Source organism: Mustela nivalis (genome assembly GCF_964662115.1).
Source record: "Mustela nivalis genome assembly, chromosome: 6".
NCBI lineage: Eukaryota > Metazoa > Chordata > Mammalia > Carnivora > Mustelidae > Mustela > Mustela nivalis.
In genome coordinates this window covers 13767211-13786840 of record NC_139025.1, presented here as the reverse complement: position 1 = coordinate 13786840, position 19630 = coordinate 13767211, and the positions used below count along the sequence as shown (strand labels likewise).

At 41.1% G+C, this 19630-nt stretch overlaps 1 protein-coding gene across 3 annotated transcripts in view; it reads left to right on the top strand.

The window, feature by feature from the left end:
• DPF3 (double PHD fingers 3) overlaps positions 1-19630 on the top strand; it is a 262662-nt gene that overhangs the window by 229393 nt on the left and 13639 nt on the right. For all 3 annotated transcript variants that reach the window (XM_082733505.1, XM_082733502.1, XM_082733506.1), the window contains exon 9: positions 12683-12795. In XM_082733505.1, the coding sequence (XP_082589631.1) occupies positions 12683-12795 (113 nt within the window). The remainder of the gene's footprint in view (positions 1-12682; positions 12796-19630) is intronic.

The window sequence follows — 19630 nt, the reverse complement described above, 5'->3', positions numbered from 1 at the left end:
ATGAGTCTTTTTTTGGTGCCAGTACCATACTGTCTTGATGATGACAGCTTTGTAATAGAGCTTGAAGTCTGGAATTGTGATGCCAATACAATTTCAATATTTCTTTTTCAACATTCCTCTGGCTATTCGAGGTCTTTCCTGGTTCCATGTAAATTTTGGGATTATTTTTTCTATTTATTTGAAAAAAATTGATGGGATTTTGATAGACCATAGAGTTGAGGGTCTATTTCTGGGCTCTCTATTCTGTTCCATTGATCTATGTGTCTTTTTTTGTGCCAGTACCATACTGTCTTGATGATGACAGCTTTGTAATAGAGCTTGAAGTCTGGAATTGTGATGCCACCACAATTTCAAAATTTCTTTTTCAATATTCTTCTGGCTATTCAAGGTCTTTCCTGGTTCCATGTAAATTTTGGGATTATTTTTTCTATTTATTTGAAAAAAATTGATGGGATTTTGATAGGGGTTGTATTAAATGTGTAGATTGCTTTGGGTAGCATAGACATTTTCATTGGCACATGCTCTTTCCTGAGATGGTGGCTGGACGTTGGATGTTTGAGGCTTGGCTGAGGCTGAAGTCACTTCTAGGCTTGCTCACATGTTGTGGATAGGCCTTCATTCATCTGCATTAATCTCAGGCTGTTAGACTGAGGGCCTCAGTTCTCTGCTGGTTGTTGGCCAGAGGCTGCTCTCAGTTCTTTGCCATGTGGACCTTTCCATGGGGCACCTTGTAATGCAGCTTCTGACTTTATCCAGAGTAAGGTTGGGGGAGGGAAGCAGGGAGAGTTGGGCAGAGGGAGGGAGAGACCAAACAGAAACTTGAGTTGTCTTTTTTTATAACTCCAAAGTTGCATATTGTTACTTCCTCTTTTATGGTTATTTGTTAAAATAAATGAAGTCCAGCCCACATTCAGTGGTTGGGGAATGGCCTCTACCTCTTGAAAAGAGGAGGATCAAAGAATTTGCAGGCATTAAAAAAAAAAAAATACCACAGCCACCAACATTGCTGCCTGCTGATCATTTCCATCCTCCCCTCTCCTCACCATTCTGTCTGACTCACAGGGCTGTTCTCCTGCCTGTGCCACCAACTTCCCTCCTGGATCTGGGCATTTCTAGAGAATATGAAGGTGCACTTGACCAGACTCTGGGCTGTGAAAGAAGCCTCCACCAAGACCTGCCCCAGCCTTGCAGGCAGGGCTCTGAGACCAGGGACTGAAGAGCTTCAATCCAACACCAGAGAGAAAGGATTGGTTTCCAGAGACTTGATGCATCTCCTGGGACAAAGACGGAAACTGATCCTGGTAGGGCCTAGCTTTGGCCCTGGAACCTCCATCAAAAAGTGATCCATGCTATCAGTGAATGGAATCAGATATTCTTAAGACTATTTCATATGGTACTTCCAAGCTTGCAAGTGAGGGACAAAGCCTGTGGAAGGAGAAGCATGTTGTGAGAGAATCTCCTTGTGAATTCTTCCCTCTATAATGCTGAAACCATCCAGTCATCCAGAGAGGTGCCTGGGTCCACCATTCCCAGAGATCACTTTATCTAGTTTCAAAGACCGGTAGATTGCTCGGGGTAACATACTCACTTTGGTTCTTATGTTACTTTATCTCTCACTTGATGCCGTGGCCCACCCTTCCATTTTCTCTCTCTCTCTCTCTTTCTTTCTTTCTTTCCTTCTTTATTATTCTCCTTCCTTCCTTCCTTCCTTCCTTCCTTTTGACATTTTCTTTCTTTTAAGATTTTATTTATTTGTCAGAGAGAGGGAGAAAGAGAGAGAGAGAGAAAGAAAGAGTGAGTGCACAAGCAGGGGGAGAAGCAGGAAGAGGGAGAAGCAGGCTCCTGCTGAGCAAGAAGCCTGATGCAGGGAGCCTGATGCAGGGCTCGATCTCAGGATCCTGGGATCACGACTTGAGCCGAAGGCAGATGCTTAAGAGCCTGAGCCACCAGGCATTTTTTTTTTTTTTTTTTTTTTAAATGTGTTCTCCTCCCTTCCCTTTTCTTGGATGCCATTAAGGGCTCTCTCCAGGCTCTCCTGGCCCTTTTTTGACCACATTATCTATGTCTTTTTCACTGAGTTCTCTTCTTGCTGCCCTGTGATGCCTTCAGTTCCATTGGTTACCCTCCCCCTCCTCCTAAGGAGATCCTTTCGACCTTTCTCTCTGTGATCTTTCCCCAAGTATTTCACCAAGTACCAAGGCTCCACCTACCACCCACACTTGATGATTTCTAAATTGACATCTCCAGTGTGTCCTCTCTCCTGAACATAGACTCGTATTTTCTCCCTGACACCTGAACATGTTCCCAAAATGTCTCATCTGCACAACAGATGTCATGTGCTGAAAGTAACTCTGTATCACTCTCTGCAAGCCCGCCATCCCTATCTCAGCTAATGTGTGGCCCATCCACTCTGTGGCCCAATTTGGGAAACTTGGTGTCATCCTTGACTCCTCCCTTGTGCTCACACCCTTTGTCTAGCAGGCATCATGTCTTGTTGACCAGTTCTACCTCTCAAATATTTCCCACACTTATCCCCACAGTTATAAGACTGCTTCTCTACTAGTGTCCCAACTCTGAAGCCTAAAGCTCCACATTAGTAGGAGCTTTTGTCTGTGTAATTCATTGTTTAGCACTTCCCACAATGCCTGGCACATCATAAGTGCTCAATAAAAATTTGTAGAATAATTTTTACTGGATATTATAACTTGTCTTCCTTCCTGGGATTGATCCTTGCATCGGTCTCCCTGCTTGGTGGGAAGCCTGCTTCTCCCTCTCTCACTCCCCCGCTTGTATTCTCTCTCTTGCTGTCTCTCTCTCTGCCAAATAAATAAATAAAATCTTAAAAAAAGAATCTCTGAGGATTCCTCAGTGCCTACAGAAGCAAATTCAGATCTTCATGCCTGTATAAGGGAAAGACTTTGACAGTCTTTCTCCTTACAGTTTTAGCATCATCTTTTGCCACTTGCCTTTTCTTCTGCTTTCCTTGAGCCACACTGTTTTGCTTAAGTGGATCATGTACTTTAAATTTCCTGATAATTCTTCTCCCTGTAGTGCTCTTTTCTCTCTCTCTCTCTCTCTCTTTTTTCCCACTTAGAAAACTCCTCTTGGGGGCACCTGGGTGGCTCAGTGGGTTAAAGCCTCTGCTTTCTGCTCGGGTCATGATCCCGGGGTCCTGGGATCAAGCCCCGAATCTGGCTCTCTGCTCCGCGGGGAGCCTGCTTCCTACTTTCTCTCTGCCTACCTGCCATCTCTCTCTGTCAAATAAATGAATAAAATCTTAAAAAAAGAAAAAAGAAAACTCCTCTTGGGGTGCCTGGGTGGCTCAGTGGGTTAAAGCCTCTGCCTTCGGCTCAGGTCATGATCCCAAGGTCCTGGGATCGAGCCCCGAATCGGGCTCTCTGCTCAGCGGGGAGCCTGCTTCCTCCTCCTCTCTCTCTATGCCTGCTTCTCTGCCTACTTGTGATCTCTGTCTGTCAAATAAATAAATAAAATCTTTAAAAAAAAGAAAAGAAAAGAAAACTCCTCTCCATCCTCCAAGGCCCAGATCAAATATTATCTGCTCTCTGTGTCTTTCCCCAAGTCCCCCATTATTTATTCCTTTTCCATCTGTAAGCATTTTATTTGTTCTCCTGTTACAGTGCTTAGTATATTGTATTATAGTCATTTAAAAAAATATGACCTTAATAGTTATTTGTTGCTGTATAACAAATTACAGCTTACAACCTAACAGCTTAAAACAATAAACATTTATTATCTCATAGTTTCTGTGGGCAGGAATCCATATGGTTTAGCTGAGTGCCTCTGGATCAAGGCCTCCCATGAAGTGGTGGTCAGCTTGTCATTTAGGGCCATGGTCTCATCTGAAGGCTTGATGGGAGAGGATCCAATTCCAAGCTCACTCACATGGTTGTGACAGGATTCATTTCCCCCCAGGCTATTGGACTGAGGCCTCCCCTTATTTGTCGCCATATGGACTTCTCCATAGAGTATCTCACAACATAGTAGCTGGCTTCCCTTAGAGTAGTTTTTGAGAAAACATAAGAGAGGGTTCCAATGATGCAAGCCACAGTCTTTTTCATTACTCAGTGTTGGGGGGAAATCCCATCACTTCTCATATTCTGCTTGACAGAGGTGAGTCAGTAAGTCTAGCCCACACTTGAGGAGAGAATTACACAAGCTTATAAATACCAGGAGAGGGGAAATTTTGGTGGCCATCTTACAGGCCACCTATCATACTTCCTAAACCTGAGCTCCTCAAGGCAGAATCCATGTCTCATTTTACTTTGAAACTTCATCATTTAGCACAGTTCCTAGCAGTTAATAGGTGCTTAATGAATTTAGTCAAATTAAATAGAATTATCTCTCAATAAGAACTTGGTCACATCAGGTAAACTGCAGCCAGAAGAACCCTCAAAAATAGAATAAAAATGATTTAAAAAATAAAATGTAAAACAAAGTGTCACAAAGGGTCACAGGCATACTCTCAGTCTTCTGCTTCTAGATACTTCTATGATTGTCTCCCTGTTTCACATAGAAAAAGACAAAAAAGCAAGAAAGTATCTTTTTCCTTTTGGCTTAGTACAACTTTGAAATATTTTTGAAAGAAATAAATAATACCATCTCAAGGTCCTCAGAGAATTCAAGAACTTAGACTACTCATGAATCCATCTTCCAATTTATGGAAGATTGGCAGCTGGAGGATACAGGTAATCACGTGTTGATGAATCACTGTTCTTTTCCACCAACTATCCATCAGTTACATCACAAAACCCTCTGGAAGGAAGCACAGGGGTTACACAGGGATTAAACACAATCTGAGCAACAGTTTCTTCATCAGGCTCTCTTTAGCCAAGGCCCATGGCTAGATTCTCCTCTCCAGAGAGGCCCGAGATGCACAACCAATGTCAGGGATTCTTATCTGATATTGATGTTGGGCCCTGGAAAGTGATTCAGTCTGGCCTCCACATACTTGTGGAGCAAACCTCACCAGCAGATGGTTGCCTACAATCTCAATTCCAGCTAAAGGTTTGAAAGACGAGTCAACCTGAGTTGCTTCATTCCAATGATTACATTTCCCCCTCTGCCCAAAGAGGTCCTTTCTATTTTTTACTCTGGGTCTTTCCTGAATATCTCATCAAATGCCACGGCTTCATCTACCACTCACACCTGATGATTTCTGAATCTACATCTCCAGTCTGTCCTGTCTCCTGAATATATGTTGGTGACCCTCTTCTTCCACTGCTTGCCAGGCAGTACCTGTGCCCTGTCCCATGACCTGCTCAACCCAGATCTAATATTCTTCATGGATGAAAACTCTCCCAAGGCCTCTGCCTGCAGATTCATTGACAGCACATCTGATTAGTGCAACTTCTTGCATGGATGTAGGCGGTGAGGTTGATGAGAAGTGCTTTAGGTTTCTAGACTTCTTTTGCTTTCTTTCATAGTATTGAACAAGTACTGGGCTCATCCAGTGAAAAAATAGAAGTGAATTCTAGCAGTACTAACTACTTATTTTAATTTCCTTCCTAGTTTTTTTTTTTTTCTCACTTTTGAGTTTTAGCTGGTGAACTTTAGAAGACTTGTTTATCCCACCAACCAGATGGGCTATTTGGGATTAATGGTATCTCTGAAAATACTGTTCATGAGTGGGATAGGAAGGGCCACAGCTTTGTGGATAGCAGATTTTTATCCTTTCATTTAGTATATTGGAAAACTAACACTCACAGAGGCAAAATGACTTGTCCAACAGACTCAGAGGCTGCAGTAGATCTCAAATTGTGGTATTTATCCCATGAGGATAGGATTTGGTTTTTCTCATTGCTGTATTCCCAATGCCCAGAAAAGTGCCTACCACATTTATCTATTCAACAGATACTATTAAGGGAATGAGCAAATGGATAAATCATCACTGGTCCTCAGGTGTGGTGATGAATTAGGGATGCTGGTATCATTACTGTGGCTCTTGACATTCTAATAGCCCCATCCTAATGGCCCCAACCTGGGCCATCCAAGTAACTTCTATAAATCCAGGTCAAGTCTGCCTCATCCTATTATTTAACTTTGAGGGGATCAACCACATACCCTCAGGTTTATAGCTGAGACTCTATCTTGGACCATTCTTGACCATGAAACTTGGGGGGGTACTTCTAGGGCCCTTTGAGAATGGTGCCATGAGCCTTTAGCTGTTTAGCCCCATTAAATGTGTCCTTAATGCTTTTGTACAAATATGCTTTCTATTGTTATTGATAATAATGACCACTGCACCAATCTCTGTGGCTTGCCTCCCACCTGGTACTTGGGTGCCCTAGAGTTTGGCAGCTTTGTGGGAGGATAAGCAGACCTCTAAGATGAGTTGAATTTGCTGCTGCACAGTGAAGTGTTTGTTTGAACAAAATGCAGCTAGGGCTCACACCATCATTTATTTTTAATGCATTTTTGTTTGTTTGGTCTTTACCCTTTCTACTTAGCTCTTTCTCCTCTTTTCCCTTTGAAGTACACTAAAAATGGTAAGGAAGAAAGGGAGCCACGCAGGTGCCTCTGGAATGCTATTGTGATCATCGATTTGCAGATGTCTTAGCATTAGAAGTAACGTTGGGGAAGGTGAGGGTTGAATCTGCAGACCATTGCTGAAGGTTTACAAAGCAGGGCTTGGGAAAGCATCTATGTGAAGAAGCAGTGCCTGGTTAACATACTTGCCATAGCGTATGTGTGCAGAGGTTGAATTCTTGATTGTTCAGAATTGGTTCGCCCCTTTACAGATGAAGTATAATGACTCAGAGCCTCATTCCCTCCACCTGACAAGCTGGGTCTCAAAGTGAAGGGTGAGGGGGAGAAATAGAGGGAGGGAGAGGCTGAGACAGAGACAGAGAGGAGTGAGGGAGAGAGAATAAATGAGAACCAATGGCTCTGATTGAATGAGAGGCTTCCCAAAGTGAGCTACTAATACTTTTTTCTCCTCAAATTACTCTTTAGCATGAATGATTCCAATTTGACGGCATTTTGCATAATTCTTCAGTTAATTCTTCTTATATAATTTTGCAGTATGTAAATATTAGAAATTTTATGTGTGTATGAATATAGAGAAGTGTTAGAAATTTGAACCAAATTATTTTTTAATGAATGCCCATGGAGACTTGTTTTTGGTGCCATTTCAGCCTGGAATCGATCCTACGTATTTTATATAATGTAATTTCTGTAAACTAAGCATCAGACCAAGGAGCACAGTTTGAGGTTTGTACCTACTTGCCCAGGAATCATGGATACTTAGGTTTTTCTTTCCCGAGAAATTAATTTTTAAGAGATCAACATTGATAAATAAGGTAATAAAACATAATTAGATGTTTATAATTTCACAATGAATAAATAATAGACTATGCTAGTTCCACAGCATATTATTATTTGTATCTGTTTTATTTATATTTTCAGCACATACCTAGCAAGATAATGTTGTGTTTTTTTTTTTTTTTCCTGGAGCTATAATTTGATCAGCAATGTGGCCTAGCCTAGTCCAAATTAAATATTGGTGATGATGAAATAAAAGACTCTTTTAATAAGGACCATAATATAAGAGATGCATGTCACAGCCCCGTGTCCAGTTTTGCCCAGGGTTTGTTGACAATTAACTGTGTTTTTCTTGCGGTGCTGAGTATCTGTAGAGAGACATTGACTGGTTAATGACTTCTTTTAGCTTCTAAGTCACAATTGTAATGTGAGCTTAATCAACAAGGCCTGTTTAGATATTTTTGTCCCTGAAAGGTTGGAAATATCCACGTGTGTGGGCAGTAGTACGTGAGCAAATGTAGGCATAGGCAAGCTCTGAGAGTGAAATTGGTTCTCGACTGGTTATCTCTCCATGCGCCTTCTCAAATACCACGAAATCCCATTTGCTGTTCCTGGCAATTCTCCATCCAGGGGTTCTGAAAAGAAATGGGTTCTTTAGGTGGTGAGGGAGCAGTCCCTGCTTTCAGATGCTGGCCCTTCTCTCTTTCACTGAGCTCAGCAGACTCTAGTCAGCCACCGTAGCCTTGGGGATGGGTTTCTTTCTGAGAAGCTTCTTATACCCTGCTGGTTCCCTCTTTCTTCCCATCTTCTGAAATAGCACCCTGAAGACAAATTGCTATTGTCTGAAAACCTTGTTCGGAAGTTCCGTTTCCTGCCATGGTGGCCATGTGTTAACCCCCCCCCCCAACGTTTTTGGAGGTCAGTTTTGGAAGGGGTTAGCGTTGCATTAGGAAGGCCTCTTTGCACCAAGTCACTATCGGACCAATTAAGCAAGCAGGCAGATTTACTGAACCCTCCTGATAGAACGAATCTGGCGGAATGCTCAGGAAGGACTTGGTTTCTAATGATCTGGCTGGGCTGAATCATGCACACTGCACCACTTTCTAAATTCATTTTGGTAATTGGAATCTTATAAATGTCCTGTTGAATCATCTGGACCAGGGGGACCTGGGATGGGCTAGTTGAATAGCAGTACAGGTATTCCTTGTTTTAAGAAAACTGGAGATGAGAGAAAAAAAAAAAATCTACATTTCCAAGCAAATGCATTAGAGACTGATAGTTAACTTTACAAAAGAGTTAAGAATCTTTAAGTAGTGAGTGACTGTACATAAATTGTTCTACAGCAGCATGTCTCTTTTTTTCTACCCTTGAATTGGGAAGACTGTATCTACTGTCTTACTTTGAAGAGTTTTATGAAGTAGTTGTGGGCAAAAATAGGGAGTTCTAGCAGTCAAACTTAGAAGTGGGCTACTAGCATTTTCCTTAGAAACTTCTCCCTTTGTCCAACAGTGTGCATTATTTCAGTCATTTCCACGGTAGATAAGAATTTGTATTCTTACAGTTTTATCTGGTGAATGACTTTTCCAGTTAGTGGAGTTAGGCAGGAGGCAGCCCATCTGTTATGGCAACACTGAGGACTTAGCTCTGGACATAATTTTTGCACCTACTAATGGCTGCTGGGGGACTTTAGTTCTCGTGCCTTGTCCTCCCCAGCTAAGAAGTTGCATCCTTCACTTTCTTCTTGAACCTCAGTGACACCTGGGTTCTGAGCTGAAGGACCTCTCCAGCCAGCGGTGAGGCTGATCTGACTTCTGCATTTTTCTGGGGGTACTGGGGGAGCTGGGAGAAGGCAGTGTGAACTTTGTCCCCTTCCTTTGGGTTTGAAGGTCCTTACGGGAGGCTGATGACTTTCTCAAGACAGGAACACAGAAAAATCCCCAGGGATTTTTTTTTCAGAGACTTCCAACAGGAGTTTCCAAAACCCATTTGCTACTGTTCACTGGTCTAAAGCTATCCCAAAAAATGTCTTCAGAGCTCGGCACCATGGTCTAGGAGAACGTGAACATAGCATTAGCTCTTAATAAATATTTATAGAATGTTGTTGGAACAAAACACACATACCACCCTCCACCCCTACCCACAGAGGCACTCCACATGCACATTTGACTACTGAATTCCATGTCGTGCTCTGGAATGTGCTGACCTTCCTTCCGAGGGAAGATGACACTGCGCAAGTGTTATTATTAGTAGGGCAGCTTTTGCTCTGATCTGTCAACACTCCCTCACTCCGGCTCTTTATTAAGCAATGACAAACTCAAGAACCTGGGGCAGTCGACACAACTAACCACCCCCCCGCCCCCTTCTTGAAATCTCTTCTTTTGGCTGCTCTGACCCCATTCTTGCACAGTTTGTGTCTACCTCTCTGGCCGTCCTTCCCAGTTTCCTCGCTTGTTTCTTTCTTTTCATTGTTCAGTAGTTGAATCTAGGGCTCCTCTACAAGCAGTCCTAAACCTTTTTCTCTCTTTTCTTCTCTCCTCATCCTTTCTCTTCTCTTTTCCCTTTTCTTGGATAACTTCATTTGTTCTCATGGTTTTGATGACTGCCAATTTAGCAACGGCTCCTAAATTGATATGTCCAGTCTACATTTCTCTTTTGAGTTAGAAATCCATATCTTTGAGTATCCCTGTGACATTTCCACCAGCGGTCTCCCAAACTTTGCAAGTTCAATATGCCCCACACAGAGCCCCCGCCCCCCCCAACATCCCCCACCACATCTGCTTCCTCGCTGCTTGCTATACTCTTTCTTATCTGGGTAAGTTTCTCTGTAACCCACCCAGTTTCTTAGGTCAGAAACTTGAGACTCTGTCTCATTATCCCCACATGCTCAACCTTCAAAGAATGGTCGGGTCCTATCCATTATTTCTTTACCATTCTGAAATTTCCACCTTGGCTTAACGATCCTTGTCTCTCTCCCAGTAGCTGCGTCAGCCTTCTAACTGGCTTTCTGGCAGCAATTCCTACACCTCTCCTTTCCCCTGCCCCCCACAAATTCTTTTCTTAGACAGAAGCTTCTTCCTTCCTTCCTACCTTCCTTTTTGATGATTTAAATCTTTATTTGTGCTTTCCTTATTTAAAAATACCCTTCCAACTTTCTATCCTGAAAGGATGATAGCTTCGTAGAAAGTCACAAAAATATATTATAGGGAGGTCCCATGTGTCAGTTTTCCCCAATGGTCACAGCTTTCGTCACTACGGTACACTCTCAGAACCAGGCAATCGACGTCGATGAATTAGTCCTATTTTACCAGTTTTACATGCAACACAGACGTATGGTGTTTATGTGTCTGTGTGTGTATGGCTCTGTGCAGTCTGACCACATAGGTAACCACCACCACCATCAAGGTACAGACCGCTTCGTTACCCCCACCGGTATCTCATGCTAAAGAATGCTCCTTTAAAGCCCAACGGGCTCCAGTCACCGCCTTGCTTAAAACCCTTTAATGAGGGGCGCCTGGGCGGCTCAGTCGGTTAAGCGTCTGCCTTTGGCTCATGTCCCGATCTCAGGGTCCTGGGATCGAGCCCCGTGTTGGACTCCCTGCTCAGTGGGAAGCCTGCTTCTCCCTCTTCGTCTCCTGCTCCTCCTGCTTGTGCTCTCGCTCTCTCTCTTTCTCAAATAAAGAAAATATTCTTTAAAAAATGCATGAATGGTTTTCAAGCCCCAAATCCTTAAGAAAGTGCTATGGGTGCCTGTGTCTTTTGGCTCCAGCTGCCTCTCCGGCTGCCCTTCCCCTGCCCCCAACCCTCACCAGCCCTGCCAAAGTCCTCTTCATCTGCCAGGTAGCAGCTTTAAAGATCTTTCTTGGAAGGTTTCCTTGACACCTCTGACTAGGTGAGGATCTCATGTGGTTTGTTTTCATTATGATTTGCCTTTATGGAACCCCTCACATGTGTGTACGTAAATAGATAACGCATGTGGCTTATGAATTTGAGTTCTCTCTGGTTGCACTGGAAGGGCCCCGGTGTCTTGCTCACCACCTTGTCTTTTCTGCCCACTGCGATGGCTGGCCTAGCGGGTGCTCAGTGAGTGCCCGTTAAGGTCACGAACAATTATTGCAAGTCCGTTGGCTGTGGCTAAGATGTGGCCTGAGGCCATAGAACTGGACAAAAGCGACTTGTGTGTATGGGTATCTGTTCCATGGATTCATCTTCAACCTTCCCAGGGGTGCCCTATCTGAGAAATCAGACATCATGGCCCAAACCACTCGAAACCTCAAGCTGGTGTTTTCTCTCTTGCTCCCACCCCAGTATTGTCTCTGGGAGATTGGAATAGAGGGCAACCCTGGTCAGTGTTCTTCTGAGACAGATCTTTGAGATGTTTCCAAGAAGATTAGCTGGGTGGTGGTGTTGGGGGGGGGGCACCTGGATGGCTCAGTCTGTTAAATATTTGCCTTCGGCTCAGGTTATGATCCCAGGGTCCTGGGATCGAGCCCTGCATTGGGCTCCCTGCTCATCAGAGAGCCTGCTTCTCATTCTCCCTCTGCCTCCTTCTCTGCCCACTTGTACTGTCTCTCTGTCAAATAAATGAATAAAATCTTTTAAAAAAAGAATATGAGCTGGATTTTTATCTAGGCGTCTTTCTTTCTGGGTCAGTGTCACAGTGTCACTTTGAGAGGGTTATTCGTCTAGAGCTGTGGGAGCTCCTAAGTTGGATGGCACCTGGTGAGTCCTTGAAAGGCTTTTAGATCTTTCCTCTCCCGGTGCTTCCCTGGGTTCCTTGCGAAGCGTCCCCCATGCTCCCCACTGATGAGTCATTTCCATCCCCAGTCTTACTCCCTCAGAGACAAGTCTGTGGGGTTTGCATCTGTGGAGCCTCATAGTTGAAGGGTCTTTATGTTCACTGCATAGATAGTGTGTTCCCAAGTGACCGCAATGTAACCAGCAGCCTCAATACTTGGAAGGGAGGAAATGGGGACCTCTTGCTGGGATGTGGCTTTGCCGAGTGATGGTGGTGTCATGTGGGGTCCTGACCATCTTTGGAGGGTACTAGGTTGGTGGGACTAACGCTAGCTGATGTCCCCTCTCTGTGCTATCCTTCTTCGGAAGCACATTTCCTTATGTGCGAGGAGCAGCACAATGCGCTACATGGCTGGTTTGGCAGAGCTGGGAGCTCCGGAGCAGGGCGAGCCCCCAACAGTAGGCAAAGCCCTCAGTTCTTCTGTGACAGAGTCAGTTATGGGCTTCGCCCTGGGTGCTCTGAGCAGATTCCTGTAAAATCTGGGAACATCACCCAAGTTTCTCTTCCCTGCCAAATAGAAGGTCAAGTGTCTTCACGTTCTGTGGCTCCTAGCTGTCCTCTCAGTGCTGGCACTGACCCTAATGCTGCCATTTCTGCTTCTTGCAGGTCACCCAACATGCCTGCAGTTCACCCTGAACATGACCGAGGCTGTCAAGACCTACAAGTGGCAGTGCATAGAGTGCAAATCTTGCATCCTCTGCGGAACCTCGGAGAATGACGTGAGTTTGGGACTTCGCTTGCAGGAGGGAGCACTCCAAGGGGTGGAGAGGAGGGCTCTTGTCACTGGGCTCCTGGGGAAAATGTCAGTTGGAGCCTCCCCACCCCCCTTGCCTCTAGGACCTTTGGGATCCTTGCACAACAGGGACCCTGGGTACTCTTTGTGCTTGTGGGGAGAGGTGTGGGAGGTGATGGCCCGAGGGTGCCTCACTGACCACTTGCCCTCCAGGGCTCAATGAGAGACAGCGTTGCCTGCTGCTTCTGCTTGGGATATGCTCAACCGTTTGTTTACACCACATTCAAGAGTATGTGATTTCACTGGGTATAAATGTTAGCTATAATAAATGCAGAATTAGAAAAAAAACCCACTTTCATTATAGACAATTTCAGACTTATGCAAAGGAGCAGAAATAATGAAACCGATGTAGCCTTTTACCAGCTTCAGCTCTGATCAATACATGTCCAACCTTGTTTTATAAATACTCCCACCTCCTCCCACATAATTCCAGTCATGATATCACTTTACTTGTCAATATTCCATAGGTTTACAAAAAAGAGAAGGACTTACTTTTTAACAAAAATGATAAATATGTTAAGGCAGCTAAAAAAATCAATAATTTCTTGATATAATCAAACATGCAGTTAAAATCCTAATTGCTGCAATTGTTTTAAATGCTGTCTGGTCTTAAATATTTTTTTATTATAGCTTTTTTATTTGAATTGGGATCCACATAAGGCCCATACATTGTGACTAGTTGATATTTTCTTTTGGGAGGGGGGAAGGAGGGGCAGAGAGAGAATCTGGAGCAGGCTCCATGCCCAGCCTGAAGCAGAGCTCCATCTCACAACTCTGAGCTCATGACCTGAGCCCAAATCAAGAGTCAGATGCCTAACTGACTGAGCCACCCAGGCGCCCCTATTTTTATTTTCATTTTTTTTTTTTAGGTTTTATTTATTTATTTGAGAGAGAGAGAGAGAGAGAGAGAGAGAGCACGAGGTAGGGGGAGGGTCAGAGGGAGAAGCTGAGTGGGGAGCTCCAAGTAAGGCTTGATCTTGGGACTCCAGGATCATGACCTGAGCTGAAGGCAGACGCTTAACCAACTGAGCCATGCAGGTGCCCCTGGGCACCCCTATTTTTAAAGTTTCTTTTAATATGTGGGTTTTCCCTCCATTTTGCTCTTTTATCCCCTTCAAATTTTTATTGAAGAAATCAGTGAGGGGTGCTTGGGTGGCTCATATAAATATATATAATATATATTATATTATATATATAATATTATATAGGATATATAATATAAAATGATATCCTATATAATATATATTATATATCCTATACATTATATAGAATATATATTATATAATTATATATAATATATATTATATATGTACCTTGATTTGATTATACACACATATAAAAATTAATACATATAAACCTATATATATTTATATATATCAAGACTACTTCATAAATAGTGGTGTATTTTTCTTTATCAGAAAGTATGTAATACCTGGTACATCTCTCTTTTGTGAAGGTAGCAGTATCGATGATCTTCAATGAGACTGACTACTGCATTAGAGGCTGCAAAATAGTGATATTCTATATTGCTAAGAAATTTTATAATTCCTTCTTTTTTTATTAGCTGGAGTAATAAGGCAAAAACTTTTGGTTTCTGAGAGTAATTTGGTTACTCTCAGGTTTAGATTATACAGAAAGATAGGAATATACACACATACACACACACATATACACATATATATGTGTATATGTGTGTGTGTATATGTATATGAAGATACATTATATAGAAAAATAGGAAAAATGATTGATTCTTTCCTTTTATTTATCAGTTTTAACAATTATAAGGTAGTTTCAATACCTATCCATGAAAAAAAACACTCAAGAAAATAGGAATTGTGCAATACTTTCTTAATATTATAAACTTTTTATACCTTAGAACTAAAGCCATTATTTTATTTAATGAGGAAACACTAGAGGCATTTCTACTAAGATCAAGAATCAAATAAGGATGCCTGCTATTTTCATTATTATTTGTCATTAGTATAGAGATATTAGCTAATGTGATTAGAAAAGAGAAATCAACTAGAGGTATAAGAATACTAACAAAGTAGCAAAACTCTATTTCACAAACTATAATAGTATATCTGGGAAGCCCTAGAGAATCAGTGATAAAGCTAACTCAAACATTAAAAGTAGCAGGATATAGAATTATCAGACAAAAATTGATAGCCTTCATGTGCACAAATAACAACCAGTTCAAGTTTACAGTAGTAGAGAAATCCCATTCATGACAGCAACAAAAAACAAATACTCAGAAATAAGCCTAACAATAATTTGTAAAACCTATATGAAGAAAAAAAAATTTTAAAGAAAATTTTAAAGCACTGGAAAAAAACACAGAGGTAGACCTGAGCAAATGGAAAGACATTGTGTGATCTTGGATAGAGAGATTCAACATGATCAAGATGTCAGTTCTTCCTGAGTTAATTTACAAATTTAATTCAAACTCAATAAAAACAGCGAACATTTAGACAAATTGATAGTAAAGCTCATCTGGAAAAATAAACATGCAAGAATAGTTAAGAAAACACTGAAAACAACAAATTATGAGGGGAGACTAGATATTAAAACATACTATAAAGCCTCTAATTAAGACAAGATAGACAAACAGACCAATGGAATAGAAAAGAACCCATAAATTGACCCATCTACATATGGACCTTTAGTATTAGGATAAAGGCTGCCTCTAAAATTACATTTTCATGAATGGTGCTGAGATAATAGGGTACCCATTTGGGAAAAGATAAAATTAGACCCATATCTCACAAAATACATAAGAATAGTCTCCAAATGAACTGGGGATCTAAACGGAAACAATAAAACCATATTAGTGTTAGAAGGAAACATGGGTGATTTCTTCTTTAAATATAAGGAAAGAACGGGGCGCTTGGGTGGCACCGTCAGTTAAATGTCCAACTCTTAGTTTCAGCTCAGGTCGTGATTTCAGGGTCATCGGATCGAGCCCTGTGTCAGGCTCTGAACTCAGCGTAGAGTCTGCTTGAGATTCTCTCTCCCTCTCTCTCTGCCCCTCCTGTTCATGCGTGGGCTTGCTCACTCTCTCAAAATAAGTAAATAACTCTTTTAAAGTATATATAAGGAAAAATTTTCTGTGATTCAGAATTCAGAAGAAATAAAAGAAAATATTGACAAATTTGGCCACATAAAAATTTGCATAGTAAAAAACAGGTAAAATAAAAAGACAACTAGCAAACTGGGAAAAAATATTTACAGCATATACCACAGATAAAGAGCTAATATCCCTAATATATAAAGAACTCTTAAAATTTGAGGGACAAGGGATGAGAAACCTGTTAGAAAATGGGAAAAAGACATGAAAGACAATTCACAAAAGATAAAAATAGCCCTTAAACCTTTGGGAAAAAAAGAGTTTGGGGGCACCTGGGTGGTTCAGTGGGTTAAAGTCTCTGCTTTTGGCTCAGTCATGATCCGAGGGTCCTGGGATCGAGCCCACCTGGGGCTCCCTGCTCAGAAGGGAGCCTGCTTCCTCCTCTCCCTCTGCCTGCCTCTCTGCCTACTTAAGATCTCTGTCTGTCAAATAAATAAATAAAATCTTTAAAAAATAGTTTGAATACACTCATAATCAAAGATTTCAAACTAAGGCAAAACTGGGATACTATTTCTTATCCATAAAACTGGGAAAAAAGTATGAGAATACATTCTGTTGATGGCTATGGGAAAATTGACATCCTCATACACTGTCAGTGGGAATACAAAGTGGTACCAGTCTTCTGTAGGGACATTTAGCAATACTTAACACAACTACTATGCCTTTACCTCTTGACTTAGCAATCTCATCTATTAGGAATCCACTATAAAGATATAACACAACGAAAATACATGTGCATAAAGTTATTCATGGGTGCAAATGTTTATCATTATAAAATTTTAGAAATGACCTAAATGTTATACAGAAGAATGGTTGAATAATGATGGCATAGTCACACATTGGAATACTTACAGCTATAAAAAAATGAGGCAGATTCCATACATTGAGATGGAATAATTTCCAGTTTATTTCCAAATTTGCTGTTGTTAAATGAAGAAAGCTAAGTAAAGACAACATCTATATAGTATGCTGTCATTCTTGTAAGAAAAGTGTAAGAAAATATACACGTATCTGTTACTTGTGTTAAAGAAATACAGGAAGGATAACGTAAAGGAACTAAAGAGACTGATTACCTACCAGTGGGTGGGAATGGGGTAGAAAGAATGGGGAAACAGGTGTGGGATAGTAGGGAAAAGGGGAGATGGCACTTCTCGGGGGATGCCTTTTGGTACAGCTCTGACGCTTAGGACCAACGTATTGTTGCACATATCCTGTTACAGGTAAATACCCAAACCAGCTAGGATGTAGGGGGGTGGGGACTAAACTGGGATATGAATAGTAGCAAATGAACCTAACTATAATGTAAATAGAGCAACCATATTGAGGGGTGGGGAAGGAAAGAACTAACTTTTGTAAATTTAGAAAGCTGTATATGACTGTATTTTAAGGCTAAAGGCAGAAATGACTATGTAAACATTATACTTTAGTTGGTAAATGTGGTTCTTTTTTTTTAAAGATTTTATTTTTTTAAATTTATTTGACAGACAGAGGGAGATCACAAGTAGACAGAGAGGCAGGCAGAGAGAAAGGGGGAAGCTGGCTCCCTGCTGAGCAGAGAGCCCAATGCAGGACTTGATTCCAGGACCCTGAGATCATGACCTGAGCTGAGGCAGAGGATTAACCCACTGAGCCACTCAGGCGCCCCTAGTAAATGTATTTCTTACAGGCATGTAAGTTAGTCACTCTGCAACTACTTTATGTGTGTCCAGGTGTGAACTAATAATGATACATTTTACTAATGAGAGCCAGGTTTCTCAATGTCAGAGAAAGAATAACCAAACAGAGGGAAGGCTACACTGAATCCTATCATGTTGGGTGGAATAGGGGGTATCAGGGAATGTTTTGATACAACATGTTGTGTGTATATATGTGTGTGTGTATATATACACACACATATATATCTATATACATGTATGCATACATATAGATAGATACAGAAATAAATATAGATGTGGGCATGTGTCCTACGTATACATTTACTTTCTAATTCTATTGGCTGGGAGGTCCTAGAAGCAATGACAACCCAGAGGCAGTGAGAATCCATGGTACCCAGATATTGGTTTCTAAATACCATTCTCCAATAAAAGGAACTAGGAACCCTTGGATAAATGGCTGATGCTAGGGTTGGAAAATATAAGGGGAGCTTGGAATATCCTGTGGTGCTGGAAAGTAGGGAAATGCTCAAAAATTGATAAGGCACATCTAAAGGACACAGGAACTAATTTTTGAAGGAACTCCTAATGGTAAGTCTAGGACAAGTTGAACAACAAAATAAATAATGATAGTGTTGAATTGTAATTCAAAGAACAAAATTCATGCTGATATTACAAAACTTGAATAAATAAATAGGGAAGAGTTAAACTCTTCCTCAGAACAGAATTACAATTAATAAATGTAGAGGGAAGAAGGAAATCACTGGTAGGCAAGCATCGCCGTTCTGTTTGTTGTGAGCAAGATCTGGCTCACTAATGCCAAAATTAGTGAGAAAAGTATGGTCAGAAACAGAATATTTGCATAATCTCAAAGTATCTCTCTCACCAGATTACTTTTAATACATTACAAAGGGAAAAATTACAACATTATAGTGGAAAAACTGACAGACACTACTTTACACAAATCAGAGTAACATTATTAGTAACAAGACAGATTGGTATCAATGTGCCCCCATACGATACACTGAGAAGGGCACATCATCTCTTTTGTAGTATTCTTGCCAAAAGTGTATAACCTCAATCTCCTCATGAAAAAAGATCAGACAAACTCAAAGTGAGTGACATTCTACAAAATCACTGGCCTACTTTCTTCAAAAGCATCAAGGTTGTGGAAGATAAAGAAACTGAGAAACTGTCATAGATTCAAGGACACTAAGAAAACATGACAACTAAATACAATGTAAGATCCTGGATTGGATACTGTAAAAGAGGGCAGAAGTGCGAAAACTGGTGAATTTCAAATGAGGTCTGCAGCATAGTCAATAGTATAATGTTAATATTATATCTGGCTTTTCATAATTGTACTATCATAACATAAGATGGTAACATTAAGGGAAGCTGAGTAAAGTGTGTACAGAAACTCTCTGTACCATTTTGCAATGTTCTCTGAGACTAAAATTATATCAAGATAATAAATTAAAAAAATAGGATGTTTCCCTAGCATCTTCCAAAGGTGACAACCTTTTTTTTTTCCAGTAGTATCTTTATGAACTCAAGGATTTAAACATATTTGATTGATTTCAATCCATTACAGTAAAAATTGTCTTATATTTGGGCAGTGAGAATTCAATCAGTTTTGTTCTTTAGTCCTTTTGACATGACCCCAATAGTATTTGCTATCTAATATGTGAAAATATTTGCACATTTCATGCCCTGGACCTGGAACCAGCCATTTCTTCAAGACTCCTGGTTCCTTTTAGTGGCCAGTGATCTTTAGAGAACATAATAGGAGTGCTAGGGGTGCTGATTTTTACTGCTTTTGTCATTGTTTTGGGGCATTTTAAATGGACAAAACTAGACCATATGTTTTATTTGTTTTAAAGATAAAATGCTGAATTTGTATGGATATTTGAATTTATACTGATACTTCCAATTCATACGCAGAACTAACGGTAGGGTTTTTACTTAACTCAATCAATCTT